The 17,519-nt window shown below is 45.2% G+C and overlaps 1 protein-coding gene across 2 annotated transcripts in view; it reads left to right on the top strand.

Annotated features, from left to right (window-relative positions):
• GOLGB1 (golgin B1) overlaps positions 1-17,519 on the top strand; it is a 137,418-nt gene that overhangs the window by 78,270 nt on the left and 41,629 nt on the right. For both annotated transcript variants that reach the window (XM_029616979.1, XM_029616978.1), the window contains exons 16-17: positions 12,915-13,064; positions 16,051-16,212. In XM_029616979.1, the coding sequence (XP_029472839.1) occupies positions 12,915-13,064; positions 16,051-16,212 (312 nt within the window). The remainder of the gene's footprint in view (positions 1-12,914; positions 13,065-16,050; positions 16,213-17,519) is intronic.

Genomic DNA, 17,519 nt, shown 5'->3' with positions numbered 1-17,519 from the left:
ACAAAAATGGCTTGGAGGTGAGAGAAGTTCAGTGGGGAGGATGTAAAAAGCTGGAGTGGGTGAGCGAGAGGCTAGGCTGGGAAGAGGAGAGGAACTGGAGGATGTAAGAGGGGATCAGCTGGAGGGGCAGAGGTTGAAAGGCCCTCTGGAGGGGATGGAGGTTTAGAGAGGGGATCAGTTGGAGTGCAGGAATGGTGAGTGGAGGGATTATTGAAGGCGAACTACACCCCTGCTAATTAGGTTTGGTTGTTCTCTGGGGTCGTGTGAATTTTCAAGTGCTAAAATGGGGTCACATTGGCTAAAAGTTTGGGAAGCCCTGTTCTAGGCGCTTATTTTATGGGCGCATTTCATTTTTGAGTGTGAGCCGTTCCGACGCATGTTTACCACAGCATTGGCGCCGGTAGGCAAGAAGCCTAAGCATCTTTCTATTTGTGTTGCTTGTCATATTAAGGCTTCTCAGCCGACCTGGCTTCTAACCTGTGTCAGGGCTGATCAGATGTTCAGGGAGCGTTGTCTTCCTCAGATTTTGCTAAGCCTGGCTCGTCCCACTCTGATGATGGGTTGGTCACGGCTTTGACTGGGGGGACGCTAGATCTTGGTTCTCCCTTGACTGGCAACTCTGCTGGCAAGGGCAGTTCTGTGGGACCACCTCCAGTTCCTTCTGGGCTTGGTCTGGACCTGGCTGCTTTTTCTTGGGTGGAATTTTTTCAAGGCTTATAAGCCTTTCTTCAAGTGCAGTCTTCCGCTTCCCCCATTTCTGTCCAGTCGGACCCTCAGCTGATAGCTCCTTCCTCTTCCAGTACTATGCTTAAGCGCCGGGGCTCATCCCGGCTCCCTGTGGGTGTTCCCTACAGGAATCCGGATGGCACTGATGATGAGGTTGATCCTGATTCCCTGGAAGGTGGGGAAATTCCTCCAGGGCTGGAATCGTATCGAACCATGTTGCGGGATGAACTGCCAGCCCTGATTTCCCAGACCTGGAAACAGCTAGGTGTTCCTGGTTCGGATGCTATGTCAGAGCTGAGGAAGAATCCTATTTTGGTTTCCTTACGTAAAACCTCTTGTTTTTTCACGATGATGAATGCCATCCAGGAATTGATTGATCTGGAATGGGGTGCCCCAGATACAAATTTTAAAGGGGGTTGGACATTGGAAGGCCTGTACCCCCTGGATCCGGCTGTGAGAGAGTATTTGCATTTTCCCAAAGTGGATGCTCTTGTATGTGCCGTATCTAAGTGGACAACTATCCTCGTAGAGGGAAGAGCAGCCTCGAAGGATGTACATGATAGAAGGATTGAAGCAGTGGTGATAAATTTACAGATTGCCTCCTGTTGCGCCCTAGTGGTGAGATCTTGTCTGCTTCTCTCTCGGGAGGTTGATGAGTCTCGAGGGAATTCCAGAGTGGTTATGGAGCCCTCTGCCACCTTTTTAGCAGACGCGGGAAGAGATTTATTCCGGACCTTGGCCAGAGGAGTGACTTCGGTGATAGTGGCCAGGCATCAACTCTGGTTGCAAAATTGGTCAGCTGACACAGCTTCCAAAGCCAAATCTTACCAAGATGCCCCTTAAAGGCTCACTCTTGTTTAAGAACGAATTGGAGAAACGGGCCAGTAAGTGGGGCGAGTTTCCGGTGCCTCGATTACTGGATGATAAGAAACAGTTACAGCGCCACTTTGGTATGAGGGGTAATTTCCAAGTGTTTTCATCCCTACAGAGGGACAACCTTTCAGCAGACTTGGCCTTTTGGTAGGTCTTGATCCTTTCATCCCCAGCAGCCCATGAGTGGAGCAGGCTCGGGTGGTGTACCTTCCCGAGCTTCCCAGTGAAGATTTGTCAACCCACCTTCAGGAACAGGAAATAGGGGGACGTCTCTCTCTCTTTTATCGGAGGTGGGTCAAGATCACGTCGGACCAGTGGGATCTGGAGGTGATATGTGAAGGGTATGCACTGGAATTTCGCAGTATTCCTCAGGGTATGTTCCTGGTGTCCCCTTGCCACTCCCCGCAGAAGTAGGCAGTGGAGTTCACACTTCAAAGGCTGCTCATACTGAGGACTTTGCCGGTGCCCACATTTCAAGAAAGTATAGGGTGATATTCCATTTATTTTGTTGTGCCCAAGAAGGAGGACTCCTTTTGTCCAATCTTGGATCTCAGGAGGGTCAACCTTTACTTGAAGGTTGACTCATTTTTGAATGGAAACCTTACGCTCTTTAATAATGGCAGTGCAGTCAGGGAATTTCTGACCTTGGATTTATCAGAGGCTTACTGTCATATTCTCATCCGATTGGAACACCGTTTTCTACGCTTTGCGGTGTTGGGACGCCATTATCAGTTTCGGGTGCTGCCTTTTGGTCTAGCCATCACTCCCAGAACATTTTCCAACATTATGGTGGTGGTAGCAGTGGCCTTGCAAAAAGAAGGAATCCTGAAGCCACCCATATTTGGATGACTGGCTGATTCAAGCCAAGTCTCAGGAAGAGAGCCGCCTGGTGACACACAAGGTGATCTTCTTATTGCAGGAGCTCATTTTGATGGTGAACCTGACCAAGAGCAATCTTCAATCATCCCAGTCGTTTGAGTATCTGGGGGTCCGGTTCAACATGGGACAGGACAGAGTTTTCCTACCGAAAGTTCGGATATTCAGAGATTGATGTCTTAAGTGCTTCAGTTGATGAACACCGTACGCCTGATGGTGTGGTCCTACCTACAGGTATTCAGTTTGATGGCAGCTACTCTGGAAGTGGTGCTGTGGGTAAGGGCACATATGTGCCCTCTTAAGCACTCTCTGCTATCTTGTTGGAACCCACAGTTTTATGATTATGCAGTTCAGTTCCTCTTGCCGATGGAAATCCACTCCTGTCTCCCCTGGTGGTTACAGGAGGGTCATCTGAGAAAGGGAGTTCCCTTGTCCTCTCCGACCTGGTTGGTACTCACGACAAATGTGAGTCTCCATGGTTGGGGGGGCTCACTGTCTGGAGATAATGGCACAGGGGCACTGCAATGCTGAAGAGCCCTGCCGGAACATCAATCACCTGGAGGCCAGAGCGATATGGCTGTCATGCTTGCAGTTTGGCCACAGGCTGCGGAATCAAGTGGTTCGCTTGATGTCTGGCAGCACGATGATGGTGACCTATATCAATCACCAGGGAGGGACCAAGAGCCAGCAAGTGTTGCAGGAAATAGACCAGCTGATGGAATCGGGGGAAGGTCATCTGCAGATGATCTTGGCCTCTCACATTGCAGGAAAAGACAGCATAAGTGCGGACTTTATCAGCAAGGAGAATCTGGACCCAGGAGAGTGGGTGTTGTCAGCCAAAGCATTTCAGCTGATTGTGGATCACTGGGGCCTTCCGTTCCTAGACCTGCTGGTGATTTCTCGAAATGCAAAGGTTCCTTGCTTCTACAGTTGCAGGATAGATCTGTGGTTGCTGGGAAAAGATGCTCTCATACAGGTCTGGCCAGAAGACAGATTGCTTTATGCCTTACCTCTGTGTCCCTTGCTGGGCAGGATAGTTCGCAATATCGAAAGCCACAGGGGGCTAGTACTCCTGGTGGTGTCGGACTGGCCCAGGTGTCTGTGGTATGCAGATTTGCAACGAGTCCTGGTGGAGGCCCCCCTTCGTCTTCTGCCGCACGTGGATCTGCTTCAGTAGGTATCAATTCTTCATGAGGATCCGACTCAGTTCTGTCTTATGGTTTGGCCCTTGAGAGGGCTCGCCTGTTAAAGCATGGTTATTCCTCTGCGGTGATTGCTACTTTATGCCGCACTCACAGGTTCTCCACTTCCTTGGCTTATGTGTGGGTTGGAGAGTTTTTTGAGGCCTGGTGAGAGGAGAAGGGTGTTCTTCCTCGTTCAGTTAAGATCTCTCTCATTCTGGATTTTTTGCAGGATGACTTGAATAAAGACTTGGCCCTTAATTCCTTGAAGGTGCAGGTTGGCTCTTGCTTGTTTCAGAGGCCTGGTGAATGGTGTTTCCTTGTCGTCTCATCCTGATGTGGCCCATTCTTTCAAAGGGAGTGAAGCACCTTAGACCTCCCTTGAGGTTACTGGTTCCATTGTGGAGTCTTAATTTGGTGCTAGACGTTTTGGCAGGCCCTATGTTCCGACCACTGCTTAGATTTTCCTTATGGTGCTTGTCTTTGAAGACTGTGTTCCTGGTGGCTATATGTTTTGCGCTTCGGATTTCTGAGCTGCAGGCATTGTCTAGCGGGAATTGTTCCTTCAGTGACTTCGGGGGCATTACAGCTGCATACTGTTCCATCCTTCTTGCCCAAGGTAGTCATGGACTTTTATTTGAATTAGTCCATCTCCTTGCCATCCCTGGATAAGGTCAGGGATGGAGAGGAGTTTCTTCTTTTGCACTCCTTGGATGTTAAGCATCTTGTCATGCGCTATCTGGAGGTCTCTGAGTCTTTTCGAAAGATGGATCGCCTGTTTGTTCTCCATGGCAGGAGTAAGCAGGGCGCTCCGACTTTGTGGGCTACTATAGTTCATTGGATTAAGGAGATGGTCACGGTCATAAATGTAGATGCTGGAAAGCCATTGCCTACTCAGGTTAGGGTTCACTCTACTAGGGCTCAGGCAGTGTCATGGGTGAAGGTTAATCTGTTGTCTTCCCTCAATATCTGCCGAGCTGCAACATGGTCCTCCTTACACACTTTTTCCAGGTTTTATCATCTGGTTGTGCAGGTGTGGGAGGCTATATCCTTTGCACGAGCGTTGTTGACTGGACCGCAGGCAGCCTCCCACCCTGTTGGTGAGTAGTTTTGGTACATCCCACTGGTCCTGAGTCCATCTGTCTACACGCTAGGAAATTGAGAAATTGCTTACCTGATAATTTCGTTTTCCTTAGTGTAGACAGGTGGACTCAGTTTCATGCCCTCGGCTGCCGCTTGAGTGTGTCAATAGTCTTCCTGTGGGGCTCTGGGTCCCAAGGGATTACTGGTAAGTGTTTATCCGATACCTAGAATCATATGTGAGTTCACTGTTTATAGCTGGTTGAGTACGGTTCTGGTTACCTATTTTTAATCGGTTTTTTGCTACTCTTTCCACAGTTGATTTTGAACAGAATACTGGCAGGCTGCGGTCACTGCGGTGTTTTTTTTGAAACTGTCTTTTATTGACTTTTCAAAAATGTTTACCATATTACAACAGTTATAAGGAAGTACTCAACAAACAGAGAGCGAGTAATACATCAGTATGGTAGGGAGTACACTCTTAGTACCCTATACAGATAATGACAATATAATATAATATAATATAATATAAAACTTCTTTAAACTCACCCAATTAGGGCTGTTCTCAAAAAACTGGTGGGAGCAAACATTTCCTTTCAGTTACCCCCCTTGTTCCCCCTCTCCCTCCCCCCCCCCCCTTTTTCCTCCCTTCCCTCCCTCCCCCAGTTCCAGTTAAATTCAAAAATTTTGCAATACTAAAAACTACAAGCAGTTAAGCAGTTTAGCAACCCATATATCCACACGTTGTAATAGACAAGGCATAGAACCTCCCCAACAAACACAGGGTGTCTATATCATATCCCTCAAGTCATATCACTTCATTGCCATAGCAGAAGAGAATTAAGATGGACAAAACATTGTAAAGGCATGTCCGTCACCGGTTTCCAAGTGTCCATCCCAATGTAGCCGACGAAACTTTACGGTATGCGGGCGTTGGAAAGGATGGACGGTGATAAGTAGTCTGTTAAAGGTGACCATATGGCTGACACCAACGCAGAGGCTTTTGTAGACAAAGTCCGTGCCACCGCGAGTTCCATTGTACACAAACGTACCAGATGTTTAAACCACTGTTCATGGCTTGGTGGGGTGTTTATTGTCCAGTGTTGTAGTATGGATTTTTTTCCCAAGAGACCTGCTTTTTGTATGAATAATCTTTCGGTATCACTGGTAGATTGGAGCATAGTCGGCATTATGCCAAAGAGCCATACCGTAGGGTGAAGGGGTATCTTTATATGTAACAATTGGGAACAAAAGGTACATAGCTGGTCCCAAAAACTCAAGATATCCCTGCACTCCCAAAAACAGTGGCTATAGTCGCCCTCCAGTGTCTGACACTTGGAGCATTTGTTGGTTGTGACAATACGCATATGGTATGCTCGGGTAGGTGGTATGTACAGTCGCCATAGGAATTTGTAGTGCGTTTCTCGTAGGAGTACATTGTCGGAGATTTCATAAGTAATTGCCATACTATATTTGAAATCCACTTTTGTAATCGTGCAGAGTGCCCATTGCTTCCATTTAGCAAAGAGAGTATCTAGGAAAGTCGATGGTATGAGTGTGTGTAAAGACTTAGCCAGCTTGGATATTGAAGATTTCTTGGTTAAGCCGGGATGTATTAAATCCATAAGTTTTTGAGAGATCTGAAGAGTTGGTACAGTGAATTTTAGACTTCGGATATAGTGGTTTATTTGCTGATAGGCAAATTGGTCAGTTCCCGTTAATTTGTATGCAGTTTGTAGTTCCGGGTATGTCAGGATCCTTCCAGTAGACACCTCATAAAGTTGATACACATATGTTAATCCGGCAGCTTGCCATTTGTGAAATGGGCTCTTGGAGAGTCCAGGCTCAAAGAGTGGGTTCCCCGATATCTGCAACAGAGGACTCATTCGTGTATGCTGTTGATATTTGGTGCAAACAATGATCCAGACTTTCCGACAAGTCCGTAGTAATACAGAATTTTTGATGAGTCCTGGAATCATTGTGGATGGGAGATGTATTAACGGGTTCAAAGACGAGACTCCATACCAATCTAGAAGATGCTTGGAAGGGACAAATCTGGAAGTAGAGAATAGCCAGTCATTGACATATCTAAGCGTACACGCAAGGTTGTAGGTGAGCAGATCTGGACAGCCTAGACCCCCAGTGTCCATTGGCATAGTCAATACTGCCATTGCTAGGCGTGCTTTTTTGCCCCGCCAAAGAAACAACTGTAATTCTTTCAAGAAGCGTTTGTAGTCCTGTTTAGTGAGCCAAACTGGTGTTAGTTGCAGAACATATAGCCACTTAGGTAGCAGTATCATTTTGACCAGTTGTATCCGTCCGGTGAGTGAGAGAGGTAAAGGTGTCCACTGACGCAGTTTTGTTGCCGATTGTTCGAGTAATGGTTTTATATTGGCGGCATAAAGCTGTTTGATGTTTATAGGGATTCGTATGCCCAAGTATTTGAGTTCTTTGGACACCCAACGCAGTGGAAAATCGCCCGTCCAGGCAGTTCGCACCGTACCTGCAACATCTATAACCTCGGACTTATCTAGATTTATTTTTAGACCGGCGAACTGTCCGTACTGACGTTGCAGATTAAGCACTTCAGGCAGTGACGTCATCGGTTGAGTGATGAAGATTAATACATCGTCGGCAAAGGCCGCAATTTTAAAAGTACAATGGGGACCTCCAAAACCATAGACAATTGTGCTCAGATCTAACTTACGTAATAGGGGGTCAATAGCTAATATATAGAGCAGTGGGGATAGTGGACATCCTTGTCGAACTCCACGTGCCAGATGTATATCTTTGGACAGGTATCCATTTGCTAAGATACGGGATACTGGTGAACTATATAGTAGATGGATGTACTGCAGAAAGTCCCCTTGGATGCCATAACGTTGAAGCGTTGCAAATAAGTAGGGCCAAGCAACTCTGTCAAACGCTTTTTCGGAGTCGAATCCGATAGCAAGTGCAGGTATGTTTTGCGATTGGCAGAGTTCCATAGCGGAGATTAACTTTAACATATTTGCATGAGGAGATCGACCTTTTACAAAGCCCACCTGATGAGGAGATATCACAGATGGTAGGATAATATTTAGCCTCTCCGCCAAAACCTTTGCTAAAAGTTTTAGATCGCAATTTAGCAGAGAGATCGGACGGTAGGATGAGGGTTGCAATAAATCTTTACCAGGTTTGGGTAGGACTGTAATGTGTGCTATGTTAAATGACGGAGGGAATTTCCCCTCTGTGATGCCTGCTGAGTAGTAATTAGTAAGTGGGACTGTCACGTGCATTTGTAAGATTTTATAAAAATCGTACGAGAGGCCATCTGGCCCCGGTGATTTCCCCGCTTGCGTGGCGGCTATGGCTTGGGCGATCTCATATGTTTGTAACGGTCTATTTAAAAATTCTTGTTGGGGCACGGTGAGCTTAGGGAGTGGTAGATTCTGAAAAAAATCCAGTTCCTCTGATTCTCCTCTGCCATGGTCTGGTGTATAGAGTTGTTCATAAAATTTCCGTAGAACTTCGCAGATTTCCCGCGGATCGGTAGTGGCAGTCCCATTGGAACTCTTCATGCTGTTGATAAAGGTTTTCTTTCTAGCCGTCCGAACTAAATTCGCCATGAGTTTGCCGGACTTGTTGCCGAACCTGAATAAGTGTTGTTCTCCTTTTTGCAGATAAGCCTGGGCTCTCATATGTAGCACGGTGTTTAAATTCCCAAGTAGACTATAGTATGCTTTTCGTTGGTCTAGTGAAGGGGCTTTGATTAAGTCCGCTTTACATTTTGCAAGTTGATGTTCGTAGTCTAGTATTTTTTGAATGAGTTTCTTATTACGTGCGTGGACATAGGAGATTATGTCTCCTCGTAGTACCGCCTTCCCTGCTTCCCAGAAAAGGTGAGGGTCCGACGTATGAGTTCCATTATGTTCGGAGTACTCCTTCCATTTAGTCGTCAAGTACTCTTTGAATCCATTATCATCCTTGAGATAACTGGGAAATCTCCATAGCCGGTCTCCTTGAGTAGTTTGGGATGGGGTGAGCTGGACAGTTATTGGAGCATGGTCAGATATGATCTGTGTTTCAATAGTCGCTTTCTGAACACGAAAGAACAGGGAGCGAGAAATCAAAATATAGTCTATGCGAGATAACGACAGGTGAGACCGAGAAACATGGGTATAGTCTGTTTCACCCGGATGTAGGACCCGCCATATGTCTGTTAGTTGGAGTTGATGGCATAAAAATGCTATGCCCTTCTTATGTTTGGTAGTGACTGTCCGTTGCGGTGGATGTTTATCCAGAGATCCGTCGTGTACATAATTGAAGTCCCCTATAAGGAACATTTGTCCCTGTGAGTGTGTATGTAACAGATTACAGATCGATTCCATAAATGAGTGTGAATATTCATTTGGGGCATATACGTTACAGATTGTGACCAGGAGATTATTCCATTGGCCAACTAGTAGAATGAACCGTCCATTAGGATCCGCAATACTTTTGATAACTTGGAAGTTTGCTGTTTTGTTAATCAATATGGCAACTCCTGCTTTTCTGTTGACTGCGGCTGAAAAAACGCAGCAGCCAACCCAATCTCTTTGTAGTTTTTGGCTTTCAGCCGCCGTGAGATGGGTCTCCTGAATTCCTGCTATATCAGCCCTTAAACGTTTGAGGTGGTCTAGCACTTTCCGTCGTTTGATGGGTGAACCCAGTCCGTTGACGTTCCAGGATATTATGTTATGCATAGAACAGCTGGGACCTCACTGAGACAGATGGATTGGTGATCAAACACAAAAGAGAGGCGAAGGCTCCCAGCCTGACCTTCCCCTCCAAGGCCGTGTAACGGAGTTTTGCCTAGCCTAGGGGTGGTAGAGTCTGCAGGTTGCAGGTGTGGATAGTAGTGAAGAAACTGTATTGGAACTAGTTGCTGAACAGTAGCGTATTGCATGGTTAGTATTGAACTGTGGCTGAATAGGATTCCCCTCCCCCCTCCCCCCCTGAAATTCCCTCCCCTTCTAGTCCAAGTGGTTAACAGCCTCAGTCGTGGAGGCATGGAGGTCATTTGATTAGTGTACAAGTGCTATAGCTCCAGATTGTAAACAAAAAAAAAAAAAAAAAAAACCCCAACAGAGAGATGGGATCTCACAGTTTCAAATAGGCAGGAGAGATTAATGAAAACTCTTCTTGCTTACTTTTTGAAAATGGTGGACATTCCGGTGGCCCTTATAAAACTATGATTAAAGTCGCTGGGCTACGGTGCCCTTCACAGTGGGCAATATAAAGGAAGAGACCGGCCCTACGTAGTAGCCAGTGGGGATGGCATTGTGGCGTTTGCTATAGGGGTAGCCCAAGAACAGTGTGTGCTGTCTCCGTTCTAGCTGTCTAAGGATTAGTGAGGGTTCGCATAAATTCAGCGGCTGCTTCTGGCGATTGGAAGTGATGTTGTTTTTCAGCGTGCCAGACCCTAAGTTTTGCAGGGTATTGAAGGGCAAATTTGATTTTCTGCTGGAATAACTGAGAGCAAACTGGTGCAAACCCTTTACGCTGCTCAGATACCCGGGCTGAGAAATCCTGGAAGATCCGGATATTATATGTCCCATACTGGATATTTTGCTTACGTCTATATGCCTTCCAGATTTCATTCTTATGGGTGTAACTTAAGAATTTTGCTATGATCAAACGTGGTCTCGTGGCGTCAGGCTTTTTGGCTCCTAATCTGTGCGCTCGCTCTATTTTAAGAGACCCCTTGAATTGCTGTAATTCTAAGGCATCAGGAAGCCATTGTTCCAGTATTTCCCCCATATTTTTGTCCTCTATGTCTTCAGGGAAACCTAGGAAGCGTAAGTTGATTCTCCGCTCCCTGTTTTCTAGATCATCCACTTTGTCTAAAAGCTGTGTTAGGAGTTTCCCCTGCTTTTCAACTTTTGTCTCCGCCCTAAGTGCATCATCTTCAAGCACTGAAATCCTGCCTTCAGCATGGTCTATGCGGGGAGATAATTCAGCAATTGCCGCTTGAACCTCTCCCATTTGTGCTTTCAGCCCCTCTAGTTTTTCATCCAGTGCCGCCTTTATAACCTGCTCAATAGCCGGTAAAGTGAGCCCTGCCTGCGAGGAGTCCCCTGTACTGTCGATCGCGGCGGCCATTTTAGCATCGGGGCCGCGCGCTTTTTCTTTCTCTTTTTTTGTGGTCTTAGAAGCCATCGGGGGGGACGCCCTGTTCATATACCGGGCTATGGACATAAGCACTCACAGTTTTCAGTGTTGGTTGTGCGTTGGAGCTGCAAATGAGGAGTTTAAGACGCGCTGTTGGAGCCAGGCACTCGGAGCTCAGGAGTTTCCGTCCACCCCGGCTCACCACATCACGTGACCTCTCGTCACTGCGGTGTTATGTATACTGTAACATCAGCTTCCTCTGTCTCTATCTGCTGGCAGGGGAGCATAAACCCACTGGTCCTGAGTCCATCTGTCTATACTAAGGAAAATGAAATTATCAGGTAAGTAATTTCTTCAATATTTGCTGATTTTAATAGTTTACAAATAATAAAATGAATATGGCATGTGAAAAAATTTAAACCCCTTCCAGTTGATTCATTGCTACTTTAAAAAAAAAAAAGTTAGTTATTATTAAAAGACCCTAAAAGTTGTTTGACTAATTAGGCCTTCAGTTAGTTAGGTGAAGACAATTTTTCAATTGAACAAATAATCTGACCCATCTAATCTCTCAGGTTGTGATTGTTCTGTCTACTTTCAACATCTATGGGCTCTTCTAAGCAGCAGCTTTCTGATCATTTGGAAATAGATAGTTCACTCTTACAAATCAAGGAAATGCTGTACAAAAAAAATCTAGCTATTTCTACTTTCAGAAACATTGTTAAGGAAAGGAAGTTACTAGAGTATCTTGAGTAGTTGTAGCTGAACAGTTCAATTTTCATTTTATCAGTCAAAGCGCTTTGTTCCAAAAAGTTTCAGGTTTTTCAAGACTTTGCTTTGCATACTTTAGACAATATTTGTGATGAAGTCGTAGAAAACGTTTCCTTCTGTGACAACTCTCCATTGCAGATCTTATACAGTGGACCTGTAAATAACTACTCCAGTGTCAGCTAAGCTTTTCAGCAGGTCATTTGCAGTGATCTGTGGGTTCCATTTTGCAGATCTGATCAATTTTCCGGCAGTTTAGTCTTACATTTTCAGATTTCTTAGCAATGTTTCTAATAGTTGAAGTTGCTAGCTGGAAGCAGTTAAGGATTTTTTAAAATAACTTTCCCCTCCTTGGTTAGAGTGAATTATCTTCATTTTCAAATGCTCAAAAAGCTGCTGCTTAGAGAAGCCCATGGTTGTTGAAAGTAGACAGAACAACAGTCACAACCTCAGAGACTGGAAGGGTCAGAGTATTTGTTTAACTGTGGAATTGTCTTCCCCTGATTAATTGAAGACCTAATGAGTTGATCAACCTTTTGGGCATTATTAACTTTTTTATAAAAAGTAGAGATGAAGCAACTGGACTTTTGCACATGCCATGTTCACAGAGGAAGTTGTCCTGCCTACTCAATGGACACATTTAAAAGGCATTTGGATGAATATTTTGGAAAATAAAAGAAACGGTAGATATTATGATTGAACATTTAGATGCTGGTTCATGGAGAATGCCATGTTTGAGGCTATAAAGGTAACTCTTCCCACAGCCTGTGACATTTACTTCTTTGAATCCATTGGATCACCACAGAGATAGCTGATATAGGTTGAGCATGGCCTTTCAGTATCCTGTCGGCCTAACTGCTGTTACTGCCATTGAAGTTCTCCTTTTTCCACCATGTTCTTGTTGGTATTCACTGATCCTCAGTTTCCTATTTAATCTGCTTTAACAGCTATCATTCCTCCTCATTATCCTTCTCTTTAATTGTTTTCACCCAATTTGCCTGACAAGAGGCTGTACCACTTCTCTGAAATTAGGTTTATGAAAGTTTAGTACTCTAATTTTGCTATGTGCTCTTTCGATATGTTTTTACTATTTAATTGCTTGGAAGTCTTATCCTGCTGCTTTGGACGTTCAGAAACATGAACGTTAAAATAATGCACATAAGCAGTTTTGGGTAGAAAGGAAATCCTTGAACAAGGAAATCATAGCGATTGATGTCTGGAGAAAACCAGATGCAGTGTGTCAGATAAGCTTTACTTAATTTATCCCGTGTTTCCATGCAGTCCTCCCCAGAGACAGCCAGCTACATGAATGCCCAGCAAGGGGACCTGAAGATCCTAGAGGCTGAGGCTGAACATCTACGGTCCCAGCTCGGTGACTCCCTGCATCAGCTGCACCAGAAGGAGTTGAGAATCCAACAGTTAAACAGCAAGGTACAGCAATCGCTCTGTGTTACAGTTCCTTAAGAAGCCACATGTGAGGAAGAAGCCTGTGCTGTGACTGTCTGATGACATTGTCCTCTTATGCGTGTAATTCATGGAGGGAATTTTAAGCCCATCCCATTTTTTTAAATCTTGACAATACTTAGGGGCAGTAGAGAGGAATTAGAAAGACTGGCTCAGAGTGGTTCAGATTGAAGAAACTTTATTGGCATGATAATTTGTACACGTGTTGCCTAAGTATTAGACATGGGTCCATATTGAATAACATTTATCCAGCTAACTCCAGTATTCAGAGTTAGTCATATAACTTGTCCAGCTAACTCTGGTCATGCCAGAGAATAGCCTTTAAGATAGTCGGGTATGTTCGGTGATGCAGCTGTGCTGGTGAATATCCTGCCAAAGTTAGCCAGATAAGCTTTTCTGGCTAACTTTGCAAGCCGGCCAATGGCTGAATATTACCTCCAAAGTAGTAAAAAGCAGAGAGTCATCATGTCCATCATGGTTTAGAGTTAGTTGCAAGTTCAGTAGTTCAACATATCAGCACAAAATCCTCCAGAGCCCTCAGTTCAAACTTTTACTATACATTGTAGCTAACCATTATCCCCGATTTCCATTTCATAAAGCTTGAATTCTGTAAGGAAAAGCAAGTCTGAGATCTAACATGCTGTCATCGAACAGGCTAATTTGCAAAAAAAAAAAAGCTGCTCACCTAACTTAGGTGGTCAAAGTTTGAGCAGCCAAGTTAAGTTGAATCTAGCTGGCTAATTTTTTAGATAAGAATTGTCCTAAAACATAACCACCAAGAATTAGGGGGCTCAGCCTTTGGGTGCCTAAATGTAACTGCCTAGTGAGAATTAGCACTAGCCAGCTAAGTCCTCTATCATACATCTCAAATGTAAAAGTAATTCCCTGTATGTACCTGGATCAGTCCAGACTCCTGGTTTATGCCTCCCTGCCAGCAGATGGAGACAAAGTTTCACTGACACTGCTTCATAATCCCTGGTGCCACCTACAGTTCATCAGTATTTCTCTGTCGCCAGCAGATGGTGGCTGGTGCATAAACCTGCAGTTCTGAGGTCTGAATTTTTTTTTTCTTTTTTGGGTCAAACACAGGCGTGTTTGGGTCTTGGTTGATCCTTCCCTGTTTAGTTGAGGTGGACGAGCTGGAGGTCTGTGACCTTTTTGTATGCTTGCTCTTTTAGTCCTTGGGGTGTAAATCTGGTGGTCCAGATCCCTCCCCTTCACGAGGCTGTTCAGGCAGCTGTAGGCCCAGAGCGACTGGTATCATTTTTTTTTTTTTTCTTTCATCAGCTTGCCTTTCTTTCTTTAAATTTCTGGTTTCAGTCTCGTCTGGCCTCCACTCTCCCCCCCATTGAAGCATCTCTCCTGGCCTCTTTCCAAATGTGTTGGGTGGTTTGGTAGAGCCCAACAGTCCTCTCGGCTTCCCTTTCCTTTCTGCTCTCCCAAAGAATCATTGTAGCAGGCTGAGGTGCCCCTGCCCCCACTTCTCCCCCCCCCCCCCCCCCAAAAAAAAACCCCAAAAAACTTAGCCAACCCTTTGATAGGGTTACTGTCAGAGTAAGGCTAGATACCAAGCCAGGAGGACCTTAAGCCTGTGTTTCCTTTGCTGTACTGGGACCGGTGGCTCTAAGCCGTCAAGGTTGGATTGATTGCTTAGAAGTTAAGCCTTGTAATGGCTGATTGGTGCTTTTACTTTTGTGGTTGGTTCAGTTTGAGTGTGTGTAGGATTAGTTCTGTAGCTCACTGCTCTACATTTCTCTCGTTTGATGACACAATAACACCATCACGAATCTTTAGCATTTCTTTGTCACTGTTGTAAGTCCATGTTCTTTTTGATGCTAAAAGCCTGACTCCCCTGCGAATTGATAGTGAGGCGTTCTGGTCCTGGTACAAATGGGACTTTTTGCAAGTTTTGCTACCTTTTCGTTGGGCCACTGTCTGAACTGTTCAAAAGCGTTGTGAGTTTTCGAGGCCGTGGCGGTCCATTCTTGAAGCATCACACGGTACGGATATGCGTATCAACCTGGTGCTGCCATGGAGGAGTGCAAGGAAATTGTTGGCGTTCATAGTGTTATGGTGCCCATATGGAGGCGGCTGCTGCTTCAGCAGTGACATATTTACAGTTAACAGCCTATTTCCTGATGTTATAAACAAGCTGCTCCGTCTCCTGTGTCTTCCAAATACTTGTACGCATTTCTCAAAAGAAAGTTAGTCTCTTCTCGTAAACTACTAAACAAAAAATGTTAAGGAGGTGGTTTCAAACTAGCGACAGGCCTGCAAGCTCCCCACAGACTTTGTGCTCGCCAGGGTCGGGTCTGTGGGAAAATCAAATCTCCGTGCGCATTTTAATTCCCCCACCCTTCCTCCCTCTCTCCCGCCCTGAGAGCGCCCCATTTTCCCAGGGGTAAAAGTCTGAGTGCTGCAAAACTGCCTGCAGTAAAGCTGGGCAGCGTTCAGTGTTTACCCACATAAGGCCTTCTGAAAATTGGATCTCTCCAGCTTCATAGGCAAGAGTACAGAAAGCAGAACTTGGATTCTTTCAAATAAAGAGAGTCCCGAGTTGAAAGGAGAAAAAGAGAAACCCAGTTAGGAAATGGAATGGAAGTGGCTGCCTCGGTTTGATTGTGAGGAGAAATGTTGGAGAAGGAGGTTAGGGCGCAGGGAGCTGTGCTAAGCAACATTTTTCTGCAGTTTGATGTGTAATAATATAAGGAGAGAATGAACCTGGCCATTTAACTGATTGCTTCTTTCCTTCCTCCATCCCCTGGTTGGCCTCTAACATGTCTGTAATTCTGTTTCCTGAGTCAAGTTTTTCCTCTCTTCCAGATTAAAACAACAAATACAAAATGATTTTTTTTTTTTTTACCTCTGCCTCTAGTGCCTCAGGTCCCCTTTGCTTTTCATCCTTTGCTGTGTCTAAATAATGCAAGATTGCATGGATATATTCCCTCTGCAGCTCTCTCACATTTACGAGGAGAAGAATTCGCTCGCCATCCAACTGCGGGGAAGTAGCCAGAACCTCCGAGAGAGCAACCAACGCTACAATGAAGTCCTGACCCATTGTGCCACTCTGGAAAGGCAACTGCAGGAGCTGCAGCCCCAGCACAAGGAGGACATGGTGAGCGGAAACTGGACAAAGTGTTAACAAAAACAAAAAAACAGATTAGGCATCCCTCTTTACATACTTTTACATCTCACTCACAAGCCAAAATACAGCTGCAACTCCTCCCCTCCCTCCCACTGTGGCAGTGGGGATAAATCAGGATGATGGATATAAAATACAGAAAATAATATATAGCGGCATGAGAGACGATGCGCCCCACTCCTCCTTTCCATTCCTAGGCAGGAAGAAAACTCACAAAGACGTGAAGGTAAAATCCTCGATCTGTTGGCTAGGACTGGAAGGGACTTTAGGAGGGTGTTTACAGGGCAATTTTCAGAGTACCCGCACTGGGACAAAGTTTGTGAGTACTTTTTACCCGCATTTTTTAACTAATATTCAAAGCAAAAGTATGCGCCTATTTTCACTTTCTTTGCCACGTATACAAAGCACCTGTGGATATTTGGGCCAGCCTTCCAGGCAGGAACTTCAGTTCATGGAAAATAACATAACATAAATTTTGAAAATGTGAGCTAAGCGAGTTCATTTCTCCCCCCAAACCTACACGCGCACTGCCCCCCCAATCTCCCAAAAAGAGCATATCCTCGTAATGCAGCTGAAAGACTGTGAATTGCGGGATGTCGCACGTGCTCTTAGCAGCATTGAGGGAAGGATATTTTCAGACGGGGTCAGTTTGCATATGCAAGTCGCTTTTTACCCCCGGCAAATGACATTTTTTAAAAATGTCCTCCCCGTTCCTCGTCCTGCCTCCAGGCAGGATCCCATTTACCTGAACCCTCCCAAGACAGACAGAGGTGCGTAAATCAGCAGATATGTGACAGGGGGAAAGTTACACCGCACATCTCCGCCCTGCCAGGACACAGGTAGGTGTGAGGACCTGCGCACTTTATATTTTAATGCAAGGAGTCACGTGCTTTCTACACTTCTTTTAGAAAAGTCCGCACCAGACAATTGTAACATGCGCACGTAATTACTGGAGGTTATGTGCGGAGACCGTTATTTATTTATTTATTTTTATAAAGAATGCGCGTACACTGCTTTTGAAAGTACATGTCTCCGAACTTGTAATCGCCAGTTCAACAACTCCTCCCATTCACCTTGACCTCCAACCACGTAACCCATACATCCCTTCCAAAATCTGCAGATGAAGAACCAGTGCAATTTCATTTCTCGGAGGACAAGCAAGATGGTAGTCCTCACACACATGGATGACATCAGATTGAACCCTGACACGGAAAACTTATGTCAAAGTTTCTAGAACTTTGACTTGGCACAATGTACATGCCCAGCATGCTCTATACCAC

This window comes from Rhinatrema bivittatum, chromosome 9, assembly GCF_901001135.1.
Source record: "Rhinatrema bivittatum chromosome 9, aRhiBiv1.1, whole genome shotgun sequence".
Lineage (NCBI taxonomy): Eukaryota > Metazoa > Chordata > Amphibia > Gymnophiona > Rhinatrematidae > Rhinatrema > Rhinatrema bivittatum.
This window is presented reverse-complemented; position numbering and strand designations above follow the sequence as displayed.